At 46.1% G+C, this 26,592-nt stretch overlaps 1 protein-coding gene across 2 annotated transcripts in view; it reads left to right on the plus strand.

Moving 5' to 3' along the window:
- Positions 1–2,464: 2,464 nt before the first annotated feature.
- Positions 2,465–26,592, plus strand: part of LOC126990159 (tubulin-specific chaperone D-like) — a 51,457-nt gene continuing 27,329 nt past the window's right edge. The window contains exons 1-8 of one of the 2 annotated variants that reach the window (XM_050848717.1): positions 2,465–2,654; positions 10,772–10,989; positions 11,427–11,597; positions 13,326–13,507; positions 16,342–16,480; positions 20,972–21,182; positions 24,568–24,784; positions 25,830–25,978. In XM_050848717.1, coding sequence (XP_050704674.1) covers positions 10,789–10,989; positions 11,427–11,597; positions 13,326–13,507; positions 16,342–16,480; positions 20,972–21,182; positions 24,568–24,784; positions 25,830–25,978 — 1,270 coding nt within the window. In that variant the 5' untranslated portion in view covers positions 2,465–2,654; positions 10,772–10,788. Of the gene's footprint in view, positions 2,655–10,766; positions 10,990–11,426; positions 11,598–13,325; positions 13,508–16,341; positions 16,481–20,971; positions 21,183–24,567; positions 24,785–25,829; positions 25,979–26,592 lie in introns of both variants that reach the window. The other variant, XM_050848712.1, reaches the window with a different exon arrangement.

A 26,592-nucleotide genomic window follows, 5' to 3' on the forward strand; every position in this document is an offset into this window, starting at 1 on the left:
ATGCTATATTATTTTATCGCGAAAAAAATGATGGATTGATTGATAGTGTTACGCCAGGGGGTATATTTCAAGTGTATATGTTATTTGTGTGGGGGGTGCTAGTTTGGGGTGCGGAGGACTGGTGATCGATGGCCAGCGGCGTGGGGTGCATCGCGGCGGCCGGGTCGGGAGCCGCCGGGCCGCGCCGCGGGGCAGGGAGAGATAATGAAAGAGAGACGAGCTGCGAGAGACGAGGTACGTGCGTGCTGCCTCTGTGTGCCCTGCCCGCTGTTATGAGCCCTAGCTGTGCTGTGTCCGTGCCCCCTCTGAGTACTGGGAGTTATTGTGCCTTGTAAAACTAGTGTTCTGTACGAGTTGGAGCTGTTCAGTAAAGTAGAAAACCCGCTCTGTGAGCCTCTTTGCCCTGCCTTGTCCGCTCGTGGAGTGTTGGCGGCCCTGGGGAGTGTTGCACGGCGTGGTGTGTCTTAATTGCTGTTCTGGGTGCTCGCGACCCGTGTGTCGTGGTCTGGGGTTGAGGCACACCGCCTGCCCGTGCTTGGAGTGTGGTGTGCGGGCCGGTGGTGTAACAATAGTTTATTGTTGCAAGTAAATGTAATGCTGCCTTGCCTGATGGGCGAGCCTCCCATAACCCACTTAGCCAGTGGGGTACCTCTTTGGCCGACTGGTAAAGGAGTGGGTCTCCCGTTACGCTGGTCACGGGTTCGATCCCCGGCGCCGGCAAAACCTTTCCTTGTTTGGATTAATTTCTCGTGTGTTTCGTTACACGCAGAGATCGTGTTGGAGTATAGAAAAGAGAAAAATTCTGGCATTTCACTGGTGGCAAGGCGGTGGCATCCTCTCCTGTGGTTCTGTTGTGTCACCCCGAGAGGGTAACAGGCAGAGTGATGGCCCATGCTCTCCGAATTTCATAGAAAACGGGAACTCAACACAGAAATTAATCTAAAATGGGATGGGGAGACGTACGTGCTGACTTGCCTGATGGGCGAGCCTCCCATAACCCACTTAACCAGTTGGTACCTCTCTGGCCGACTGGTAAAGAAGTGGCTCTCCCGTTGCGCTGGTCGCGGAATCGATCCCGGCGCCGGCATACCTTTAATTCCTTGTCTGGATTAATTTCTCGTGTGTTTCGTTACACGCAGAGGACGTGTGTAAGTGTAGAAAAGAGAAAAATTCTGGCATTTCATAAACAACAAAGAAGGGAGGAGCATGCCATATCCCAACCCCCAGGCAGTAGATTACCGGTACTAACGGTACCCATTATCGGTACCGGAACTAACGGTACTCAAATTAACGGTGCCTGCCCATCCCTAGGCGGCGCTCACAACAACACTGGCTCAGCAGGGTACGGACCAAAGAGTGTCCTTGGTACGGACCAAGGACACTATGGCCTTGGCACGGACCCCGCTTTTAAAGACAACTTGACGTCATGCGCCAAGCCAAATGTATGTATATGCCTTTTCACCACCTACCACCATCGCTAACCACCCTAAAACAGGTGGCGGTACTTGTCCGGCCGCCACTTTTTATTAATGTATTATATGTATGCAAAGGGTTGTGTGAAAGTTTGGAAGAAAATAGACCAAAATTAAGGCGCCGGAGTTATACAGAACCTTTACCCAGGGCAGGTCACTACCCAATGGGCACGGCACGTGAATTCGATGTGGATTATTCATGGATTTCTGGTGAAATCTTGAGTACGCAAGTATTCACTAAATTTCCACGTCTTTTCCACATGGATTACTGGTTACCAGATTCACGTGAATAACTGGAAAAAGAAATCACGTGATTTCTTTAGTAATTTTATACACGCATAAATCTGGTACTTGAATTCACGTGATAATACATTACTAAAAATGGCATTCTGGGCGTTAATTATATACTTTTGTTAACATTAAATTTAAAATAAAATAGTAAAAATAAGGTCAGTCCAGAACATTATACATCCACCTTGATTAATTTTAGTTGTTATATTTCATCTGTAGCCTACTAATGATAATCCATATATTCGCAACCTTCATACATATATATAGGCTACAAAATTTTGAGCTGCCCGCTAAATCAAATATAGGTCTGTTTTTTAAGGGTTTTAGAGCCAAAATACTAAACCGAAGCTAAATCCATATTAAAAGTTAGCGGTTAGCGGATAGCTGGAGTGCGAAAAAGAGGATCATAAAACTGACCCTGGAAATGCCCCAAACTCCCACGAAAGCCTTGTCATATATGTGTACTTGGGCGCCGAAATGTTTAAAAGCTAAAAAAAGATACAATGGTAGGAAGGAAAGCACAACAAGGGAGGGGGCGGTACCTCCCCCTGGGACGGAGAACATTGCCCAAGCACTAGATGGGAATGAATACAGAGATAGAGTAAATACTAGTCCTTAAAGTAAAATACTGCAGAGATCACAGCAATGTTTAAAAATACGACCCACTGTCTTGTATGTATGCTTGACAGGAGCTGCCGTTACAAAGGTGTGACAGGGGAGAAATCCGAAGTCACCTATGACATCAAGATCAAGCGCAAGACCCTTTTTTGGAGCCTAAACAAGAAGGTGCCGCCTGTTGTTCCGTGACTCACATGTGATGCCCGACAGTCCTAACGCCCAACGAAACGCCAGGCTGTTCATCCATCCCTTCACAGAGGCGTCGTAGAGGAGGTATGTTGTGCTTACTTCACTGTAAATTGACCTAATACGGAAAAGAGATTCCAGGTGTGTGAGTCACGGGCAGAGGCATCGATTGACAGGTGTCCGTGCGTGACTTATAGGTCGGTATTATAAAAGCAGGAATATGAGAAAGGAAAGACTACATGGATAAAGAACCTGAAAGTCTATATGCAAAACATGAACTTGACATTTAGGGTCGTGTTACAAGACATCGCCGCCCAAGAGCACGTATTTGACAAGGCTTTCGTAGGAGTTGTGGGCATTTCCTGGGGTAGTTTTATGACCCTGGTGGTAGTGCGAGTCGTCTTCTGGGTAAATCTTAAGAATCACCACTCCACCCCCTCCACCACCCCAGCCCCCCCTATCCCCCAAGACAAGCCTGGGGAACTGTGGGGAACTGGGGTATTGGGGGGGGGGAGCCCATATCACTGAAAAATGGCCTTCCAAAATTTCCCTAGAAAAATCCCTAAATCAGAAAAAATTCCTTAGTCTCGAAAGTAGGGAAAATCCCTACCGTATACTCACATGCGTGGGCTAATCGCTAACCAAGCATACCATCGCTAACCACCCCAAAACAGCCCTGAGCCATGACTCAAGGTCATCCGGGACTCGGGCTGAACAGGCCCGAAGCATGGCAGCCGTTGGGCTGCGTGTTCTAAAAAGAAAAATAACCACGCGTGGTGGACCTGGTCTCACATGTGTGGGCTAGTCGCTAACCAGGCATACCATCGCTAGCCAAGCGTACCATCGCTAACCAAGCGTACCATCGCTAACCAAGCATACCATCGCTAACCAAGCATACCATCGCTAACCAAGCATACCATCGCTAACCAAGCATACCATCGCTAACCAAGCGTACCATCGCTAACCAAGCATACCATCGCTAACCAAGCATACCATCGCTAACCAAGCATACCATCGCTAACCAAGCATACCATCGCTAACCAAGCGCACCATTGCTAACCAAGCGTACCGTCGCTAACCAAACATTTGTAGAAAAAAAATATATGAAGACCTAGTGATGCTTCATATGGTTGGTAATGAATGCGAGCTATTTTGCCGCGGCGGCGTTAGCTCGATTAATCCCTGTAGGGAGCTGTGGTTTTGGTGGTCATTAGCTCGTTTAATCCCTGTAGGGAGCTGTGGTTTTGGTGGTCATTAGCTCGATTAATCCCTGTAGGGAGCTGTGGTTTTGGTGGTCATTAGCTCGATTAATCCCTGTAGGGAGCTGTGGTTTTGGTGGTCATTAGCTCGATTAATCCCTGCAGGGAATAGTGGTTTTGGTTTTGGACGGCCAAATCACTGAAAAATGGGCTTCCAAAATGTCCCTACAAAAATCCCCAAAATCGGGAAAAATTCCTTGTCTCTAAAGAAAGGAAACTCCCTAACGTATACTCTTGTAATCTATTCCTATATAACGAAGCTGCTGCCGCAGCGGGTCTGTTGACGAGTGTAGGGCGTGTACTTGGATGGTCAGCGTAGTTGAACCCCCACCCCACCACCCCAATCGTAGTCGAGCAACTCTTGGGAAATGTCATGTTTCATAATTACATATGGTACAATACTGACGGTTAACCCGTCCACTTCTTGTAAGTTGATGCTAGATAATTTTTACCGAGTAGTTTAAGGTACAAAATGAAACAGATTTGTGACAGCTGTCATCCAGATCGAACTGACGCTCCTGCTGTTAACTGACGCGGGAGTGACCTACCGACTGCTACGTATGACCCTGGCCTCCATTTTACTCAAACTCCACTATAAGTATCGCGCATTGAACAATATCTGTTTGTTTTCTGACACGTGCTTGTCACACCATGTTACACTTGACACGCCCGTGTCTTTGTTGGACCCGGTACTGGGATAGTAATTGGTCCTTTTGTCAACCTACATGCACACCAATAAAGAGGTTAAATACTCAGTTAACACTTACCGAAAGGTAAAGTAGACTGATATTTTGAGGGAGTGAGTGTCGGGCCTTCCATCCATTATGGCGGCTTGAAAACAACTGACTTCAGGAACCCACCGTTAGGTGCCGCCACCAAAACACCCTCGCGTAGTAACATTTTACGAATGTATTCCTTTAAAATTAGAAAATACAAATAGCTGCGGCATTAGTTGCTTTAATATAGAGAAAAAAATAACGTAAAACTCTTAAAAGACCATTTTTTTGTCCGAAATCATTATAATCCATGCGCGTTTTGGATATTACTGACTTAGGAACTAGTTTGTAGGGTGCACTGCAAGGCAGGTATGAGGCTCAGTCTGTGTATAGAGGCGCTTGTGAAACAATAACAATGGACTTAGAAAATCCAAGCCACCTAACTCTATAATTAAAGAGGCTTGCCCCCCTGGCCCCTCCCCAAGGTAAAATGTATACGAAAATGCATTATAATAATAATTCTTTCATGTGCTAAATTACTACGAATATTGGTTTGGAGTGGTTATTTTTAAGTTTTGCCCAAGAGGGTTCTTGTAATATAGAAGAAGAAAGCTGGATAGACAACACTGAAGAATCAAGATTAATGATGAGAGCAAGAACCAACACGCTAAGGGACATATTACTAAACATTTTGTCGCCCAAGGACACATATTTGACAAGGCTTTCGTAGGAGTTGTGGGCATTTCCAGGAGTAGTTTTATGACCCTGGTGGTAGTTTGACCCTTCTTCTGTGCCGTGAACCTAAAGAAACACACATTAGAACATGATTGATCCTCTCTTTGACCTTTAGAAATAGCTGATGTGAGAACCGAAAGTGTCTTAGAATACCGCCCAGTAAATCTTAGGGCACGGTGTGGTGGTAATTACAACATTTCTAGCACGAACGACGGAGTTTTGACAAGCGGACAGGCGTGTTTATGTCACAAGGGTGTATTTTATCCACGCTGGCCTCACGATTTCTTCCAAGTCGATGGGCGATGAGACTGCGAGCTCCAGGGTGAAGAAAGGGAAGAGCCTGCGCGGAAAGATACACCCTTGTGACATAAACACGCCTGTCCGCTTGTCAAAACCCCGTCAAACATGCTAGAAATGTTGTAATTACCACCAAACTCATGCCCTCTCTCTTTAGTAGGTTGTCACCTCATCGCAAGGTTTCTGTCCTCCAAGTAGAGTCCGTGGCACCAAACACAGTGTATCTTCATTGTTTATCACTGACACAAGCAAAACCACTGGCAAGCCGTGATCTGCCCAACGCCGCGCCTTAAACAGTACTACTGCAGGTTATAGAGCAAGTGAAGGCTCTCGAACCTTCTGCCCGAGCTGTTCGAACACATGAATCCTTACTGACCGCATTTTGAATCTGCTTCACGGGTTCGTATTCCCAGTATACAAGGTGACTGTGGATATTGACTCTGTGCCTCCAGAATACAATAATACGCCTCCATATATCATAGCTAAAAAAACAAAATACATGTCCCTCAACCATAACATGAAGGCGGAAGTACTTAAAAGTAAAGAAGAAGCCGAATTAATCCCCTTCCCCCAACGATCTTGGGGGACCCGCGGGAGGTCGGGGTATTTGGGTGGGGTACCATATTTAAACTACTCCAACTGAACTTTATGACCTAACAGCTAACTGAGGGACATTGAACACAAGTAACCTGCATTCGAACCTGCTTCACGCATTCGTACGTGATACCAAACCTGCTCCACGCATTCGTACGGGATACCAAACCTGCTTCACGCATTCGTACGTGATACCAAACCTGCTCCACGCATTCGTACGGGATACCAAACCTGCTTCACGCATTCGTACGTGATACCAAACCTGCTCCACGCATTCGTACGGGATACCAAACCTGCTTCACGCATTCGTACGTGATACCAAACCTGCTTCACGCATTCGTACGTGATACCAAACCTGCTTCACGCATTCGTACGTGATACCAAACCTGCTTCACGCATTCTTACGTGATACCAAACCTGCTTCACGCATTCGTACGTGATACCAAACCTGCTTCACGCATTCGTACGTGATACCAAACCTGCTTCACACATTCGTACGTGATACCAAACCTGCTTCACACATTCGTACGTGATACCAAACCTGCTTCACATTCGACGCGTGAAACCAAACCTGCTTCACACATTCAGACGTGATACCAAACCTGCTTCACACAAATGCGTGATACCAAACCTGCTTCACACATTCGTACGTGATACCAAACCTGCTTCACACATTCGTACGTGATACCAATCCTGCTTCACACATTCGTACGTGATACCAAACCTGCTTCACACATTCGTACGTGATACCAATCCTGCTTCACGCATTCGTACGTGATACCAAACCTGCTTCACACATTCGTACGTGATACCAATCCTGCTTCACGCATTCAGCGTGATACCAATCCTGCTTCACGATTCGCATGCGTGATACCAATCCTGCTTCACGATTCACGCGTGATACCAAACCTGCTTCACGATTCAGACGCGTGATACCAAACCTGCTTCACGCATTCGTACGTGATACCAAACCTGCTTCACGATTTGTACGCGTGATACCAATCCTGCTTCACGATTCAGACGCGTGATACCAAACCTGCTTCACGATTCAGACGTGATACCAAACCTGCTTCACACATTCGTACGTGATACCAAACCTGCTTCACATTGACGTGATACCAAACCTGCTTCACGCATTCGTACGTGATACCAAACCTGCTTCACACATTCGTACGTGATACCAAACCTGCTTCACGCATTCGTACGTGATACCAAACCTGCTTCACGCATTCGTACGTGATACCAAACCTGCTTCACACATTCGTACGTGATACCAAACCTGCTTCACGCATTTGTACGTGATACCAGTAAGTGAATACATAGTCGTATATGACGGTTGCGAGATTCCTATGACGTAAATTACTTACTGTTTAGATGCTTCATTATGACCTTAATTCTGTAACGGCGGGCTTCGCCCCGCTCGAACTACCCTTTGGTATGGAGAGTGAGTGAAATTGCATGGTTTCCGTATGTTGTAAAAAAACCCGGAATGTATGAAATTTCCCTACATCTAAGTAATTGTAAGGAATTTCCCTACATCTAGGGTATTTTTCAACCCCCCATAACTCAAAAAATATGCATTTGCGACGCATTTCATGTTTACCACCGCAATCCCCAAAGTCTCAATGGCCCCCTAGCCAATTTTGGGTGTGAGGGGTGAGTATGGGCAAACACTGGAATAATACCGAAATGGCTACGTACCAAGGAAAGAGTGAGCGGTGTCCACATGATGACTGTGACAAGGAAACATTACAACATTATCTTTTAGAATGTACAAGTTATGAAGAAACAAATTTAACTTACAATCAACTTCTCACAACACAGAAAAAATAATAGCAGAATCACCACTTTTTGGTGAACAAAGAATAAAAGATATACAAGAAAGAAAAGAATATATTAAAACTATCTGGAAAACAAGACACAGAAAAACACAGGAATTGCAGCACAACTAAAGAACAACCTAGTGGGAGCCGGTGCCAAGGCTTATCCCACGCCGACTACTGAACTGAACTGAAACTTTTTGCCGCCCAAGAACACAAATTTGACCAGACTTTCGTAGGAGTTGTGGGCATTTCCAGGAGTAGTTTTATGACCCTGGTGGTAGTTTGACCCTTCCTCTGTACCATGAACCTAAAGAAACCCTCATTAGAACCCGACTGACCCCCTCTTTGACCTTCAGAAATAAGTGATGTGAGAAGCGAGTGTCTTATAATTCCAACCTTAGAGAAATAAAAGATGTAAAGAAGGAAAGTATTATAACAAAAATCAAAGAATGGGATACATCAAGGTAGAGAAGGGAAGCAGCGCAGAAATCTATAGCGGGCTTTTTTTTTATTGTTTTTTTTTTGTGCCCTTGAGCTGCCTCCTTTGTTGTAAAAAAAAAAAAAAGGATATACAGAAAATACAAGAGTAATATAGAAGAAGAAAGCTGGATAGACAACACTGAAGAATCAAGATCAATGATGAGAGCGAGAACCAACACGCAAAGGAACGTATTACCAAACATTTCGTCGCCCAAGAACACAAATTTGACCTGACTTTCATAGGAGTTGTGGGCATTTCCAGGAGTAGTTTTATGACCCTGGTGGTAGTTTGACCCTCCATCTGTACCATGAACCTAAAGAAACCCTCATTAGAACCCGACTGACCCCCTCTTTGACCTTTAGAAATAGGTGATGTGAGAAGCGAGAAACTATCTGGAAAACAAGACACAGAAAAACACAGGAATTGCAGCACAACTAACGAAACAGCCTAGTGGGGGCCGATGCCAAGGCTTATCCCACGCCTTCTACTGAACTGAACTGAAACTTTTTGCCGCCCAAGAACACAAATTTGACCAGACTTTCATAGGAGTTGTGGGCATTTCCAGGAGTAGTTTTATGACCCTGGTGGTAGTTTGACCCTTCTTCTGTACCATGAACCTAAAGAGACCCTCATTAGAACCCGACTGACCCCCTCTTTGACCTTTAGAAAGAGTTGATGTGAGAAGCGCAAGGGTTATAATACCGACCATAGTCTGTTCAAATCGTACGTCAGCAAGCCGCCTCCCCCTCCCAGTAGTATTCTATATCTAACAAAGCTGCACCATACCACAGGGATGATGAGAACTTATGACATGCAGATGTTTCACTGAGGAGAGGGTGTTTATCTGATTTACACCTGTCTCATTTCAGAGCTAAAGGTAAAGGTTTGTTTTATGGCCGAGCTAATATTTAATTCCCCACTTAATTAACTGCTTTTCTGTTGTCATATTGTAATGCTGACTTGCCTGATGGGCGAGCCTCCCATAACTCACTTAGCCAGGGGGGTACGTCTTTGGCTGACTGGTTAAAGAGTGGCTCTCCTGTCTTGCTGGTCGCGGGTTCGAACCCTGGCGCCGGCAAAACCTATTCCTTGTCTGGATTAATTCCTCATGTGTTTCGTTACATGCAGTGATCGTATGAAAGTGTAGTAAAGAGGAAATTCTGGTGTTTCACTGGGCACGAACACTGCACGTAATGAAACACATGATAAATTAATCCAGACAAGGAATAGGTTTTGCCAGCGCCAGGGATCGAACCCGTGACCAGCGAGACGGGAGAGCCACTCCTTAACCGGTCGGCCAAAGAGGTGCCCCGCTGGCTCAGTGTGTTATGGGAGGCTCGCCCATCAGGCAAATCAGCGTTATATACAATGTGTGTCTTCTACTAACCTTCAAACCTGGAAATCCATAACCTGGTACCTGCGGGGATCATGTTTCTTAAAGGTCCCTCTAAGCGAGAATAGAGAGAAAAAATCATCACTCACGTACACCATTTCATTATATATATCAACGCATTTGTGATCGGTTTATGCATCATTTATTTTTTTGGGGTTTATATCGTGGCACAAATTTGGCCCGTCGCTGCTACACGGTAAAGCCACAAATTTGGCCCGTCGCTGCTACACGGTAAAGCCACAAATTTGTCCCGTCGCTGCTACACGGTAAAGCCACAAATTTGGCCCGTCGCTGCTACACGGTAAAGCCACAAATTTGTCCCATCGCTGCTACACGGTAAAGCCACAAATTTTTCCTGTCGCTGCTACACGGTAAAGCCACAAATTTGTCCCATCGCTGCTACATGGTAAAGCCACAAATTTGGCCCGTCGCTGCTACACGGTAAAGCCACAAATTTGTCCCATTGCTGCTACATGGTAAAGCCACAAATTTGTCCCATCGCTGCTACATGGTAAAGCCACAAATTTGGTCCGTCGCTGCTACACGGTAAAGCCACAAATTTGGCCCGTCGCTGCTACACGGTAAAGCCACAAATTTGGCCCGTCGCTGCTACACGGTAAAGCCACAAATTTGGCCCGTCGCTGCTACACGGTAAAGCCACAAATTTGGCCCGTCGCTGCTACCAGGTTAAAAGAATGTAGAGATCAAAACAAATGTGGAAATAGCTATGAATGTGTGTGGAGCTCATGTGGCCCTAGGCAGCATAGCCCATGGCATTCAATGGCTGACAAAAATCTGTGTCTCTGTGGCCATTTCCTATTTACAGTATTAAAATTTCCTTGAGTCTTGGAATTTTTTATATCTTACTCCACAGCCCTGATCTTATATTTACTTTTTTCAGAGCAGCAGATAAAGAGAGCCTAATGACAATGGATATGGAGGTTGAAGTGAGGGAGGGGGAGCAGCAGGAAGAGGATGATGCAGGAGTGAGCTGCAGCCTGGATATGTTTAGAGAGCATCAGGAGGTCTGTCAGATGGTGGATGCCATTGCCCAGGTAGTGGAGACGGAGTTTACTGCGGAGAAAGCCTACGAGGATCTGGAGAAGATACTTAACAATTATCAGGTAGTGTTCCTGTTAGATCAAGTTATAATTAATTTTCTTCTCTCTCTCTCTCTCTCTCTCTCTCTCTCTCTCTCTCTCTCTCTCTCTCTCTCTCTCTCTCTCTCTCTCTCTCTCTCTCTCTCTCATTCTTAACAATTATCAGGTAGTGTTCCTGTTTGCTTACAATTTAGATCAAGTTATAATTAATTTTCTCTCTCTCTCTCTCTCTCTCTCTCTCTCTCTCTCTCTCTCTCTCTCTCTCTCTCTCTCTCTCTCTCTCTCTCTCTCTCTCTCTCTCTCTCTCTCTCTCTCTCTCTCTCTCTCTCTCTCTCTCTCTCTCTCTCTCTCTCTCTCTCTCTCTCTCTCTCTCTCTCTCTCTCTCTCTCTCTCTCTCTCTCTCTCTCTCTCTCTCAATGCTTGAAATCCCCCTTGTGAATAATGTGTTGTTTTGTCTGCAGGAACAGCCTCATCTATTGGACCCTCACCTGGAGACACTGCTCTCCAGCCTGGTGGAGATGGCCCGCTCCCACTCACCCTCCTCCCGCACAAGCCAGCAGACCTTTCGTTACCTCTGGCTTATCACCAAAGTGCGCGGCCACAAGACTATCTTCAAAAAGCTCTCTCATGAGGTAATTGTTATGGAAGGTACAAATGTACAGACAGGGGGCCTTAGGTAATGCAAGGGTGTAGCTAGAGGGATGAAAAGGGTGCATAGGCTTAACCAGAGCATCCAGAATGTCTCAGAGATAGTGACATAAAACAGGAAGTGGACATAGAGCTGATATTATCAATTGTGAAGAAAGGCTACATGATGCAGGTTTGTAGCCAATCATCATAGGGCTGCTTTCACAGTCGTTTTGTTTGTTTTGATTGTTACCAATGGCTGTTATCGACGCTATAGTATTTCCACGTAAAACTGGCCGATGGGGTAGTGGCGGCTGCGGGGTTAGCCTAGCACCGCACCTTACCACACACTCTCAACACCTCTCGCTTCCTCTGCAGCCGCCACTACCCCATAGGCCAGTTTCACGTGGAAAACTATAGTGTCGATCGGCGCCATTGGTAACGATCAAAACAAACAAAATGACTGTGAAAGCGGCCCTTAATATGAACATGAGTGAAGCCAGAAGCCAATTTACTAAATAGGATTCAATAGGAATCCAGAAAAGTTTGATGTCAGTCAAAATTGCACCAAATTATTATTGGGGGCTTCGTGGTGCAGTGGTTAGCACACTCGGCTCACAACTGAGAGAGCCTGGGTTCGATTCCCGGGTGGAGTGGAAAATTTTGGGTGGCTTTTCCAATACCCTACGCCCCTGTCCACCCAGCAGTGAATGGGTACCAGGTATTAATCGGGGGTTGTGTCCCGTCTCCTGGGATCTGTTCCCTTCTCTTATAATTCCTTCCCCTTCTGTCTCTCTCCGCAGTATACGCGTCCTCGTGTTCAAGGGATTAAGGACCCGCTCAACAAGAGTTTATATGGGTTGTTAGTATTTATGAAGGCAGAAAAAAATTTGAATCTTTAAGTCACTTGTGCTTCCTGCCTTACTGTATGGCTGTGAGACATGGACACTGAACAGTGACTTGGAAAGACGTGTCAATGTTTTTAGTACCAAGTGCCTTTGCAGGTTCATGGTTATCGCTGGAATGACTTCTTGTTGAATCAATAACTACATGCTGAAACTGAATTGAGGCCTGCTACCAGCTTAGTTCATGAATGCCAACTCTACCTCACAGGATTGTTTTTGTACAAGACAATCCTTAGTGGAAGAGGCCAAGGGGATGTCAGTGAAACTCATGGCTGGGGCAAGTTGATCGATTCTTCTGAAAGGGACTTAGGATGGATAGGGCAGCTGCTTGGGAGCTTGCTCAGGGGAACCATCAGAAGTGGAAGCAGTGAGTGAGTGAAATGACTCCTCCAGGCACATGATCCCTGTTAGTTAGGAAGTTAAAGAGGAAAGTTGGAAAGTTTCGTTTAGTCGGTGCAACATCTGTGGTCATATGCCAGAGAGAGACAGAAGGGGAAGGAATTATAGGAGAAGGGAACAGATCCCAGGAGACGGGACACAACCCACGATTAATACCTGGTACCCATTCACTGCTGGGTGGACAGCGATGTAGGATATCGGAAAAGCCGCCCAAATTTTTCCACTCCGTCCAGGAATCGAACCCAGGCTCTTTTGGTTGTGAGCCGAGTGTGCTAACCACTGCACCACGAAGCCCCCGAGTTAAAGAGGAAATTGAAAATGAAGGTACAGAGAGAGGGATATAATTTGTTGGAGGATAATTTTGAAACAAAGATTTGTGTCTGATGGTGGTGATGATTACAAGAAATATGACATCATCTTGCTTTCCAGGTGAAGGACCTCTTACCAGTTCTACAGATGCTAGAGTCTCCAGAGGGAAGCTCAGACTTCTATGCCAGTTACATGCTGCTGCTGTGGCTGTCCATCATTGTGTACATGCCATTCAACATGTTGGGCTTTGATGCTAAGCTGGCCGGACAAGAGCCACAGTCCGGGGCTACAGTTGTTCAAAGGTGAGCCATTACTGTTTTTCTTTCTGACAGTCTGACATGAGTTTGGAAGGTTTGACTGAATGGTGGCTGAATGGATAGCACGATGGCGCCGCGTTCAGGACGACGTGAGTTCAATCCCCGCCTGGCGCCACAAAGCTGGGATTTTTCAGCTGCCTCCGAGTGGCTTAAAACTACCCACATGCTGTCCAGAAGACCACCTATCAACCCGGACTCTAGATTCTAGGATTAAAGATGAGCTCCAGGAGGGCAGCATGAGCCAATGCAAGATGTCGCCACTATAAACACTGGCCTGCGCCAGAACGGGCTGCGCCGACCATCAGGCCCCACCGGGAAGAAGCCTTGGACCGACCATCAGGATCCACCGGGAAGAAGCCTACCAGCGCAATAGGCCATGACACACACACACACACACACACACACACAAAAAAAAAAAAAAAAAAAAAAAACATTAGACTTGCTCTGTCTGCCTTAGTGAGATGTTTCAGGAGACACTTCTTTTCAGTGTATTCTGAAGAGCTTATACTTATACCTATAGTGGGTCCCATGGTCTGTGCCATCTTAAACTGGTAGCAGCAGGGATCATGTTTCTTAATGGTCCCTCTAAGTGAGAAAAATGAGAAAAAATCACCCCTCACACAAACCATTTCATAATATATATCAAAGCATTTGTGATCAGTTTATGCATCATCTATTTTGGGGGGTTTATATCATGGCACAAATTTGGCCCGTCACTGCTACACGGTAAAGCCACAAATTTGGCCCGTCACTGCTACACGGTAAAGCCACAAATTTGGCCCGTCGCTGCTACCGGGTTCATGGGTGCCTCATATATCTATGAGATCTCTTGCAGTTCACCCCCCTGGGACACATGAGCTAGCTGAAGAATTGTGTCACTAGAAGAGAAAAATGCTTGGGTATAATAAGAAGAGACAGGAAGCAAGCAACATGGATTGGGGCTTCAACAAAGACAGAAGATATTTTGATAATGACATTAAGAATATAAAATGGAATTGGGGAGGTCATATCATATGTAGAATTTATAAAACATATACTTAAAGGACTTACCTACGAAGAGAGACTGAGGAAGCTGAAACTGCCGACACTGGCATATAGAAGAGCAAGGGAGATCTAATTGAAGCCCACAAGATACTCACTGGGAAATATGATAATGTGTGTAGTGAAGGAATATTGAAACTTAGAGAAGAAAGCAGCAGCAGCAGGGGGAATTCACTGAAACTTTTTAAGTCAAGATTGTTGGGTGGGTAGTGGGTGTGGGCAGGTGGTGAGTGGCCATGTACATTGTGTGATGGATTGATGTGAAGTCAATCATCCCCCGGCTCCACCTCGGATTTTTCAGCTGCCTCCAAGTGGCTTAAAACTACACACATGCTGTCCAGAAGACCACCTATCAACCCGGACTCTAGATTCTAGGATTAAAGATGAGCTCCGGGAGGGCAGCATGAGCCAATGCAAGATGGCACCACTATAAACACTCGCCTGCACCAGAACGGGCTGGGCCGACCATCCAGGCAAAAAAAGAGACCAGTGCTATATGCTATAGGACACTAAAAAAATAAAAAATGTAAGAAAGTATGCTTTCCCAAGTAGAGTTGTAAACAACTGGAATCAACTGCCTGAGTGGGTGGTGGCAACAACCTCAGTGACTCAGTTTGAGGCCAGACTAGATAAATTCTGTGCTAATCAAGATTTGAAATGTAAGAGAAGATGGCGCCACTATAAACACCTGCCTGCGCCAATACGGGGTGAGGCCGACTACCAACCAGGCCCCTCAAGCAAGCCTACCGGTGCTATAGGCGTAGACGTAATATTAATAGAAAAAAATATATTACAAGGCACGAACATTCCACCACACACTGCCACAAGTTGTTAATGAAAATCTAGAGTCATAGGTGTAAGCCTCTTCCAGGAGGTCTTCTGTGAGTATGAAGTTGGTCAAATTCTCCCGTTCTATGGCTCTGAGTATCACTATCCAAACAGGAGTTACTCATCTCAAATAGGTGCTTGACTTAATACCCTTTTAGTTTGGAACATGGTGGCCGTCAGCTCCATAAAATTCATATGATCTCCATTCATGATTTCATTCTCCATTCATGATTTCACCTTTTCTTTAATAGTCCATTTCTATTGTGCTTTTTTCCGATAGTTAGCACACTCGGCTCACAACCGAGAGAGCCTGGGTTCGATTCCCCGGCGGAGTGGAAAAATTTGGGCGGCTTTTCCGATACCCTACGCCCCTGTCCACCCAGCAATGAATGGGTACCAGGTATTAATCGGGGGTTGTGTCCCGTCTCCTGGGACCTGTTCCCTTCTATAATTCCTTCCCCTTCTGTCTCTCTCCGGCACATGACCTCAGATGTTGCAGCGACTAAACCAAACTTTCCAAACTTTTTCTTTTCCGATAAATATTTTTTCAATAAAAATCTTAGATGGCAGCTTTACATATAATGTCATGCTTGCATATATTGTCTCTGCCAGATCCTTTCTCCTTCTCATCAGGAACAGCAGCAACATTGTTTTAACCTGGCAGCAGCGACGGGCCAAATTTGTGCCATGATATAAATCCCCCAAAATAGATGATACATAATCTTATCAGAAATGCTTTGATATATATTATGAAATGGTTTGTGTGAGGGGTGATTTTTTCTCATTTTTCTCGCTTGGAGGGACCATTAAGAGACATGATCCCTGCTGCTACCGGGTTAAGATGTATGTTATGTAATTTAGAAGTATAAATAACACTGTAAATGAATGGCAAAATACTATCAATGAGGGCAGTGACAGTAGCAATTAAAGCCTTTCCTCCTGCCCCTCAGAGTGCTGGAGGTCATCAAGACTCACCTGAGGTCAGCCCATCAGTCCAGGGAGATGGCAGCATACCTTGCTTCTCGCTTCGTCACCCGGCCAGACTTGCGTGATGAGTACCTTCCTCAGTTCATCGAGTTCTGTTTTGAGGTGAGGGAGCAACTGAAGTGTATACTGGGATTCAGTTGTGCTATTAGGGAGATCTTTCCTCTTTTTCTACTTGTCAATAGCAAGGGGAGGCGGTGGCTGAATGGATAGTGTGATGGTGCCGCGTTCAGGACGACGCGAGTTCAATCCCCGCCCGGTGCCACCAAGTTGGGATTTTTCAGCCACTGCCGAGTGGCTTAAAACTACCCACATGCTGTCCAGAAGACCACCTATCAACCCGGACTCTAGATTCTAGGATTAAAGATGAGCTCTGGGAGGGCTGCATGAGCCAGTGCAAGATGGCGCCACTATAAACACTGGCCTGCACCAGAACGGGCTGGGCCGACCATCAGGCCCCACCAGGAAGAAGCCTACTGGTGCAATAGGCCACGACATAAAAAAAAAGAAAAAAAAGAAAAGAAAGAAAAGAAAATCAAAACATCTCTTGACCTGTCTGGATACTCTCTGGCTTTTATTATCTTTGTTGCAGGAAGAACAATTTTGACCCTTGAACTCGAACCCAATATGTGGGTCTCCCAAACACTAAACCTGGGTGTGGGATATGAGTGCAAAAGTTGGAAACAGGGTAGGCGGTGGTTGAGTGGTAGCGTGCTGGGCCCACATTCACTGCGTGATGGACGACGCGAGTTCGAATCCCCACGCTGCCACCTGGAATTTTTCAGTTGCCGCCGAGTGGCTTAAAACTACCCACATGCTGTCCTGAAGACCACCCATCAACCCGGACTCTAGAGGAAACTGTCCAAGTGAATCAAGAACGAGTTCCGGGGGGCAGCATGAGCCAAGAGAAGATGGCGCCACTATAAACACTTGGTTGCGTCAATACGGGCTGGGGCTGACTACCATCCAGGCCCCTCAAAAGAGCCTACCAGCGCTATAGGCGTACACGTAAAAAAAAAAAAAAAAAAGATTGTCAGTGTGGATGGGAAGTGGAGTGTGGATGGAGTGAACGAGAATGGACAATACCTTGTGGATGTTTGTGCTGAGAGGGGTCTGTTCTTGGCAAACACCTTCTTTCAGCACAAACTAATTCACAGGTATACCTGGGCAAGGGGAGACATGAGGAGTGAAATAGATTAAATAGAAGAGAAAATGAGAGGTGCAGTGAGGGCACACATTGGCCCACAACAGAGAGCCCGGTTTTCTTCTTCTGGCCGGGGTGGAAATAAAATTGGCCGACACACACCCCACGCCCCCACCCCCGCCAGCAGTGAATGGGTACCAGGTATTAAGAGGGTTGTGTCCGGGGTCCTAGGGTCTCTCTCCTCTCTTTCTAATTCTTTTCCTTCTGTCTCTCTCCGGCATATGACCACAGATGTTGCGCCGACTAAACGAAACTTTCCAAACTTTTGTAGATATGAGGCTGAGACAGGATGTAGTAGATGCAAAAGTTGTGAGAATAATGTTTATTTTATTTTATTTTATTTTTTACATCTCCGCCTATAGTGCCAGTAGGCTTTCTTCAGGGGCCAGATGGTCGGCCCAAGCCCGTCGTGGTGCAGGCAATTTTTTATAGTGGCGCCAGTTGTGCTTGGCTCATGCTGCCCCCCGGAACTCATTCTTGATTCACTGGACGGTTTCTTCTAGTAGAGTGCGGGTTGATGGGTGGTCTTCCAAACAGCATGTGGGTAGTCTTAGGCCACTCGGCGGTGACTGAAAAATCCCAGGTGGTAGTGTGGGGATTTGAACCGATGTTGTCCATGGCATGGTGAATGTGAGCCCACCACGCTAACCACTCAGCCACCGCCTACCCATGTGTGTGTATTCACCTAGTTGTGGGATACAGGAGAGGAGCTACACTCATACTGTTCCATCTCTATATCTACTATAATCCAACTTGGCCTTAAACTCATGAATCGTCTTTGGGTGGACCACATCTTCTTTCCAGGCCATTCCAGGCCTCCACCACTCTTTATGGAAAGCTCTTCTTCTGTATGTCCCTTCCACAGGCTTCCTTTTTCATCTCCCTTTCATGGCCTTTTGATTCTTTTGTATCCCTTATTATTAAATTTTATTTGTCCACTTTTTCCACTGCACTCAGCACCCAATACACCGCAATCAGATCTTCTTTCTCCCTCCTCTATTCCAGTGTTAGTAGGTTCAGCTGCTTCAGTCTGTCTTTGTATGTTAAGTCTATTAGTCTTGGAACCAGCTTTGTTGCTGCTTTCTGAATCCTCTCTACTTTCCCTATATTTGTCTTAATGGCAAAACAGTTTATCGGGCACAAGCTTCCCCCCATTCATGCTGGATAAACGAGATTCTACTGTACCCAGTCAGTGCAGGTGTTGAAAAGTGATGGAGCAAGGAGGCAGCCCTGCCCCACTCCCGAATTAATGGGAAAGAAGCTGGAAATGCCTCCTCCACACTCAAAGCACTCTCACTCCCAGAGTAAAGGCCAGTCATCAGGTCAGTAATCCTTGCAAGAATCCCACAGATCTGCAGAATGTCCAAAGTGCCTTATATGGCACTGAGTCAAGAGGCTCCTTGAGATAGACATATGTTGTGAGCATCCCGTCAAAACTCACATCAGCGTTCCACAAGGACACGAAGTCCTAGAATCCGGTGAATTGTTGACTTTTTGGTCATGAACCCAGACTGCTAAGGTCTCTGAAGCTTTAGCTGATGAGATCGAATTCACTTCAGCAGCAGATGAGTGAACACCTTGCCCGGCACACTGCACTGTGTAATACCATGGTAATTGTTGCTGTCCTGTCAGTCCCCTTTTCCTCTCCAGATAGGGACCAGATGGGCACAAATAGTCTAAAATATATCAAAACCTCACCATTTGTGCCCTCGCCATTTTCGCGGCCTTAATTTGCGGCCATCTTCCCACCATTTGCGCAGGTGGTCTTGCCATTTGCTCACCTCGCCCCCCCCACCACTGACTAAGGGTCGGCTCCCCCCAGTGCTGTCTCCCACGTAAATTTAAATTTCTATGTAGTATTGGTAAACATGTCCTTGGTGGCTATGAAGTTGTTGTTGGTGGTGGTGGTGACAAAGGTGATTGTGGTGACTGGGGTGTGTTTGAGAGAGCGACTCGGGCTGCCCGGACCGCTCTGGGTGCTCTCAAACGCGTGACGCCGCAGCCCGAGTTGCCAACTCAGACTGCCCGCTGCACCCGGTTTGGAGAGGTGGAGCGCCTCCGTGCTGTGATGACGGCATCAGCAAATATGGCGGCCCAAACAAACACATGTAAGTGCTTCCATTGCATTTCACCTCTGTGCCACCATAACCACTGCAGCTTCCTTTTCATCCCCTGTTGCAAGGAACTCGTCGGCCAGAACAGCTAGTGATGCATGTTTAAATGTCGTCAGGAAGATCAGCGGACGCCATTTTGCTGCCAGTGAGACGCCGTTACCATGGCAATGACGAGGCTTAACTGAGAGCCACACAAAAGCGTTTGATAGAGGGGTCTGGGTAGTCTGGGCGCCCGGGGCGGCCTGAGCCGCTTTCTCAAACGCCCCGGGCGCCCAGACCACCCGGACCCCTCTATCAAATGCTTTTGTGCAGGTCTCAGTTAAGCCTCGTCATTGCCATGGTAACGGCGTCTCACTGGCAGCAAAATGGCATCTGCTGATCTTCCTGACAACGTTTAAACATGCATCACAAACAGTACTGGGCGACGAGTTCCTTGCAACAGGGGATGAAAAGGAAGCTGCAGTGGTTATGGTGGCACAGAGGTGAAATGCAATGGAAACACTTATATGTGTTTGTTTGGGCCGCCATATTTGCTGATGCCGTCATCACAGCACGGAGGCGCTCCACCTCTCCAAACCGGGCTGCAGCGGGCGGCCCTGGCTGGCAACTCGTGCTGCGGCGTCACGTGTTTGAAGCACCCGGAGCGGTCTCCGGGCGGCCGGAGTTGCTCCCAAATACACCTCCTGGTCTTGTGGTGACTACAATTATTCAATGTTTTCCGCCTCACCCCTGCACCACCATCGTACTAATCCATTAATCTGTTGTACAGGTAATTATTAGTTTAACGTGCTTCCTGTCAGCAGATTTTTTTATTTATTTATTTTTTTTTTCGCTGGTGTTTTTTTTTGGGGGGGGGCCGTGACCGCCCATATGTATTTTTCCACATAGGGTATTAATTTTGCCATTTGTGCATTCAACATTTGCACACCTCCAGACCGCCCATATGTGCATAAATGGTGAGGTTTGACGCAGAGGTTTGCTAATCCATGACAGAGGCACTAAATTGCAGGGGGCTTCGTGGAGCAGTGGTTAGCACACTCGCCTCACAACCGAGAGAGCCCGGGTTCGATTCCTGGGCGGAGTGGGAAAATTTGGGCGGCTTTTCCGAAACCCTATGCCCCTGTCCACCCAGCAGTGAATGGGTACCAGGTATTAATTGGGGGTTGTGTCCCTTCTCCTGGGTTCTGTTCCCTCCTAATTCCTTCCCCTTCTGTCTCTCTCCAGCATATGACCACAGATGTTGCACCGACTAAACCAAACTTTCCAACTAAATTGCAGGTGCTGGAAAAGGAGTCCAAGGACAGCGTGTATGATGTGTTCCACCAGCTGGGTGTACTGCGAGCGCTTGGCCTTATTTTCAAGCAAGGCAAGAGGGAAGAGATGCTTAGCTTCTCACAAATAGTGCTGCCACGACTTTTGGCGTGTGGCATCACCTCCTCCTCTGACACAGCCATCCGGAAACTAGCAATGAAGGTTATCCAGCGCATCGGTGAGTTTCAATTTATTTTGTTTTAATCAACTTCAAGCATTAACCCCTTCAACATCCCTTGCACACATGCTTGCTCTTCCGTCATGTCCCTGGGCAACTACTACAGAAGCATCGCTTCCCTTAGATCACCACTTTTGTCCAGGTCATACGTCCCCTTGACCGACGCCGTATTAATACAGTTTGTTTTTTTCTGAATCCTGAAAGAATCTATTTTGCCTGGAAATTTTTTTTTGACACATTACAGGATATGTTTTGTAGGCACACTCACAAGGCACTAGGCTTCGTGGTGCAGTGGTTAGCACACTCGCCTCACAACCGAGAGAGCCCGGGTTCGATTCCTGGGCGGAGCGGAAAAATTTGGGCGGCTTTTCTGATACCCTACGCCCCTGTCCGCCCAGCAGTGAATGGGTACCAGGTATTAATTGGGGGTTGTGTCCCGTCTCCTGGGATCTGTTCCCTTCTCCTATAATTCCTTCCCCTCCTGTCTCTCTCCGGCATATGACCACAGATGTTGCGCCGACTAAACCAAACTTTCCACAAGACACTAATTTAATAGCGTTGTACAGAAGACCAGACTGTTGGCTTGAGCAGATGAAAAAAAAAAAAAAAATGTGAGCAAAATGAAAACACCGCACACACTAGGGACAGAGTACAAACTGAGATGTCGTGGCACCCGAGCGCTGTAGGCCTTGGAGCGTCTCCTCTTCAACGCAAAATAGGCCTTAATTCAGAATCCCGGACGATGCTACTATTCTAGGGTTAAATATTCCTCTCACAACTTTTGCATCACAAGTTTTGGACTATAAAGATATACAGGTAACTCGATTTACGGGAGTATTGTGTCCTTGAAGAGGTCGCGTAAATCAAAAACAATGTAAATCAAACAAGAGGTAGGTTTGTACCTTTATTGCCTACTGTATCACTCTGACTCCTCTCCCTCTCGTGGTTCCTCCTCTGGCTGCCCTTCCCCTTGTGGTAGCACAGCAGCGAGGGTGTTGTTGTTGTTGAGTAGCGTGGCAGCGTGGGTACTGTATTGTTGTTCAAGTGGCGCGCAGGATCAACTGAGCTCAGCTGTGTGGCCGCGGCGCCGTGTGAGTCCAGTTGCGTGAGACATCTGGTGGCCACTCCATAAATTTTTTTTTTTTCACAACAAAGGAGACAGCTCAAGGGCACAAAAAAAGAAAATAATAATAAAAAAAGCCCGCTACTCGCTGCTCCCAAAAAAGAATTAAAAGAGGTGGCTGAAAGAAGATCAGTTTCGGAAAGAGAGGTGTCCTGATACCTGATACTCCATAAGATATCACGTATGTCGTGAGGGAATAAGTAAACCACCTCAAATGCCCTTTTCTCTAGGCTAGCCCGAGTGCACTGGCTTCATCGACGAAGAAACAAGATACATTAGTTTCGAAACCATATAATACGATTCATATTACATACGAATCACCTATCCCGAACGATACATATGAAACACTAAAACGAACAGGCACTAAAACCCCAACAAATACAGACAACTTAAACTATAAAATCACCACAGCGTTTAAGTGACAAAACGTGTAAATTAAACATTTATTTGGATTTTGGACCCCACGTTATTTAAAAAACGCATAAACCAAACTCGCTTAAATCGAGAGTTACCTGTTCAGTCGTCCCTCAAATAGTACGGTTTCCAATAGCTCGGTTTCGGTTTTATGTGGATTTTCATAGATTTTTTTTTAGGATTTTTAAATTTCCCGACGAGCAGGAAATTTAAAAATCATTAAAAGATCTTCAATGACAATCCGTATAAAACTGAAACCGAACTATTGGAAACTACTATTTGAGGGACAACTAATTGCAGTGTGCTGAGTATGACCATCTGGTATCGCTGCTCACAATTCTTTCAAAACCTTCCACCGTCTCCATCCAGGTCCAAGGAGGATTAACAGTGAGCAGAAAAAATATGCCTGAAAGAAAGAGAAAATGTCAAAAAATAGGCACTTTGGTTCTCCCTCTCCAGACCCTTCTCCAGCCTGTAGACTGCAGTGTGTCCTTCTGCCCTGAGTAGTGTTTCATGCAGGCAGCTCACACCACAGCCATGTTTCATATCCTGTAGCGTGACTATTACATGACATATCGTACGTAATATGGATTTCACTGCTGTGTTCAGTGAGTCAAGAAACTTCATACCATATGAATAAAAAAATAAAAATAAAAAAAAAGATTAGCAGTTCTATTCAGGGGCTTCGTGGTGCTGTGGTTAGCACACTCGGGTCACGACCGAGAGAGCCTGGGTTCAATTCCCAGGCTGAGTGGGAAAATTTGGGCGGCTTTTCTGATACCCTACGCCCCTGTCCACCCAGCAGTGAATGGGTACCAGGTATTAATTGGGGGTTGTGTCCCGTCTCCTGGGGTCTGTTCCCTTCTCCTATAATTCCTTCCCCTTCTGTCTCTCTCCAGCATATGACCACAGATGTTGCGCCGACTAAACAAAACTTTTCAATTTTAGCAGTTTTTTTTCCCTGCTTCTCAAGAACATTTTATGAAAACAATCCTGTTGTTTAAGTCTTAAGTACGCTAATGGTAGTAAAATGCAATGCTTGATAAAGCAAAATTTTGCTGCATTTATGTTCAGTACCTATTCAAATTTGGCTCATGTAGCCTTCATGATTTTCAACCTTGGCTACAGCCTTCAAACTGTTTTAGCACTTTGTGAATTAGGTTGTAGGTTTACAACATTGTAGGAAGAGCTTACAATGTTGCAGGACGTTCATGATTCCTGGCTTTGGGCATGTATGATGATGATGTCATCAAGATGACAGTAAACGACGCGGGGAGGCAGTGGCTGAGTGGTTAGTGTGCCGGCGCCGCGTCCGGGAGATCCAGGAGGGACGCGGGTTCGAATCCTAGCCGCCACACAGCTGGGATTTTTCAGTCACCGCCGAGTGGCCTAAGACTACCCACATGCTGCCCTGAAGACCACCTATCAACCCGGACTCTAGATAACCTCTCCAAAGAGAGGCTCAAAGATGAGCTCCCGGGGGCAGTATGAGCCAAAACAATATGGCGCCACTATAAACACTCGCCTACGCCCCAACCGGCTGGGCCGACCATCAGGCCCCAACGGTGAAAAAAGCCTAACAGTGCAATAGGCCGCGACATAACCCCCCCCCCCCCAATAAACAAGAATGTAAACATCATTTTAGACACGTGTTATCTATTCTAACCTGCTGTTATTGTCAGAAATGTTATTTTACAAGTCTTTCTTGGCAGGATCCTACTGTATCCATGTAAAAGCTAATTTATAAACTTGACCTTAAAAACTGCAATAAAAAAATAAAAAATGTACTTAACCAAAGTGCAGTGAGGTACAAGAGACTAATGAGTGATGGTTCAAACCTCTCAACAGGACTGACCTTCCTGAAGCCAAGGGTGGTGTCATGGCGGTACCAGCGGGGCAGCAGGAGCCTGGCCATCAACGTGCACGGCAGTGGAGTGGAGCAGCCTTCCCAGGATGTGGAGAAGAAAGAAGTGGAAGAAGAAGAGGATGAAGAGGTTGGAGAGAATGTAGAGGAGGTGATTGACTACCTCTTGCAGGGTCTCAAGGACCAGGACACAGTAGTGAGGTGAGGTGTTGCATCTTCCCTGAGCAGTGTGTTCCTCCTTCTTGACTCAGAGGGGGCTTCGTGGTGCAGTGGTTAGCACACTCGGCTCACAACCAAGAGAGCCCGGGTTCGATTCCCGGGCAGAGTGAAAAAATTTGGGTGGCTTTTCCGATACCCTACGCCCCTGTCCACCTAGCAGGGAATGGGTACCAGGTATTAATCGGGGGTTATGTCCCGTCTCCTGGGATCTGTTCCCTTCTCCTATAATTCCTTCCCCTTCTGTCTCTCTCCGGCATTTTTTTATATTTTTTATACGTCTCTGTCTATTACGCCAATAGGCTTGCTTGAGGGGCCTGGATGGTATTCGGCCCCAGCCCGTCATGGCGCAGGCAAGTGTTTATAGTGGCGCCATCTTCTCTTGATCACAGATGTTGCGCTGACTAAACCAAACTTTCCAACGTGTGGGGGGCAGGGCAGTTTGTAAATAAAGAAAATTGTGTACCTGTGAGTGTGGTCAGTGTCACCTCTGCTGCATCTTTTTAACTTCTCTTCAGAAATAGTTGGTGAGGAAAACACAACACTCACAGGCATTTGCTTAACCTGGTGCAGCGGGGATCAGGTTTCTTAATGGTCCCTCCAAGCGAGAAAAATGAGAAAAAATCACCCCTCACACAAACCATTTCATAATATATATCAAAGCATTTGTGATCAGATTATGTATCGTCTATTTTTGGGGGTTTATATCATGGCACAAATTTGGCCCGTCGCTGCTGCCGGGTTAGATGTGATCAGTAACTTTTATTGTGACAGAGCAACTTTGACACCACAGAAAATAATTGGATAAAAAGTTCCATGGTTGAGGAGGTAGTTAAGGAAGTAGTGATGGAGTGGAGGAAGTAATAGAAATTAATGTGATGAATGATTTTTTATTTATTTATTTATTTTTTTATGCCTATATTGCTGGTATGCTTTTCATGTGTGTTCCTTTTTTACTGTTTACCAAATATACCAAATGTTTTGAGCGTGTGTGTGTTTGCACTTCATTTTGATGTATCTGTTCTCCTAGATGGTCAGCTGCCAAGGGTGTGGGGCGGATGACAGGTCGCCTACCTAGAGAGTTTGGAGATGAGGTTGTTGGAGCCATATTGGAGTTGTTTTCTTCCCGAGAATCCGACAAGGGATGGCACGGAGGCTGCTTGGCCCTTGCTGAGCTGGGTGAGCTGAGATGACTGGGGGAATACTGTTTTGTTTGAATATTTGAAAATAGCAACAAGATATAATATAATAGGGAAACTCAATTGAAAAACATAATGAATATCTGTATTGTATAAGTCATGCCTTGTGATCAGCTAAGTAATTTATTTTCAGTTTTGATTTTATGCATCCAATTATGAAATGACTGTTTTTAACCCGGTAGCAGCGGGGATCATGTTTCTTAATGGTCCCTCTAAGCGAGAAATATGAGAAAAAAATCACCCCTCACACAAACCATTTCATAATACGTATCAAAGCATTTGTGATCAGATTACGTATCATCTGTTTTGGGGGGTTTATATCATGGCACAAATTTGGCCCGTTGCTGCTACACGGTAAAGCCACAAATTTGGCCAGTCGCTGCTACACAGTAAAGTCACAAATTTGGCCCGTCGCTGCTACACGGTAAAGCCACAAATTTGGCCCGTCGCTGCTACATGGTAAAGCCACAAATTTGGCCCGTCGCTGCTACACGGTAAAGCCACAAATTTGGCCCGTCGCTGCTACACGGTAAAGCCACAAATTTGGCCCGTTGCTGGTGCATGGTAAAGCCACAAATTTGGCCCGTCGCTGCT

Source organism: Eriocheir sinensis, chromosome 6 (genome assembly GCF_024679095.1).
Source record: "Eriocheir sinensis breed Jianghai 21 chromosome 6, ASM2467909v1, whole genome shotgun sequence".
Classification (NCBI taxonomy): domain Eukaryota; kingdom Metazoa; phylum Arthropoda; class Malacostraca; order Decapoda; family Varunidae; genus Eriocheir; species Eriocheir sinensis.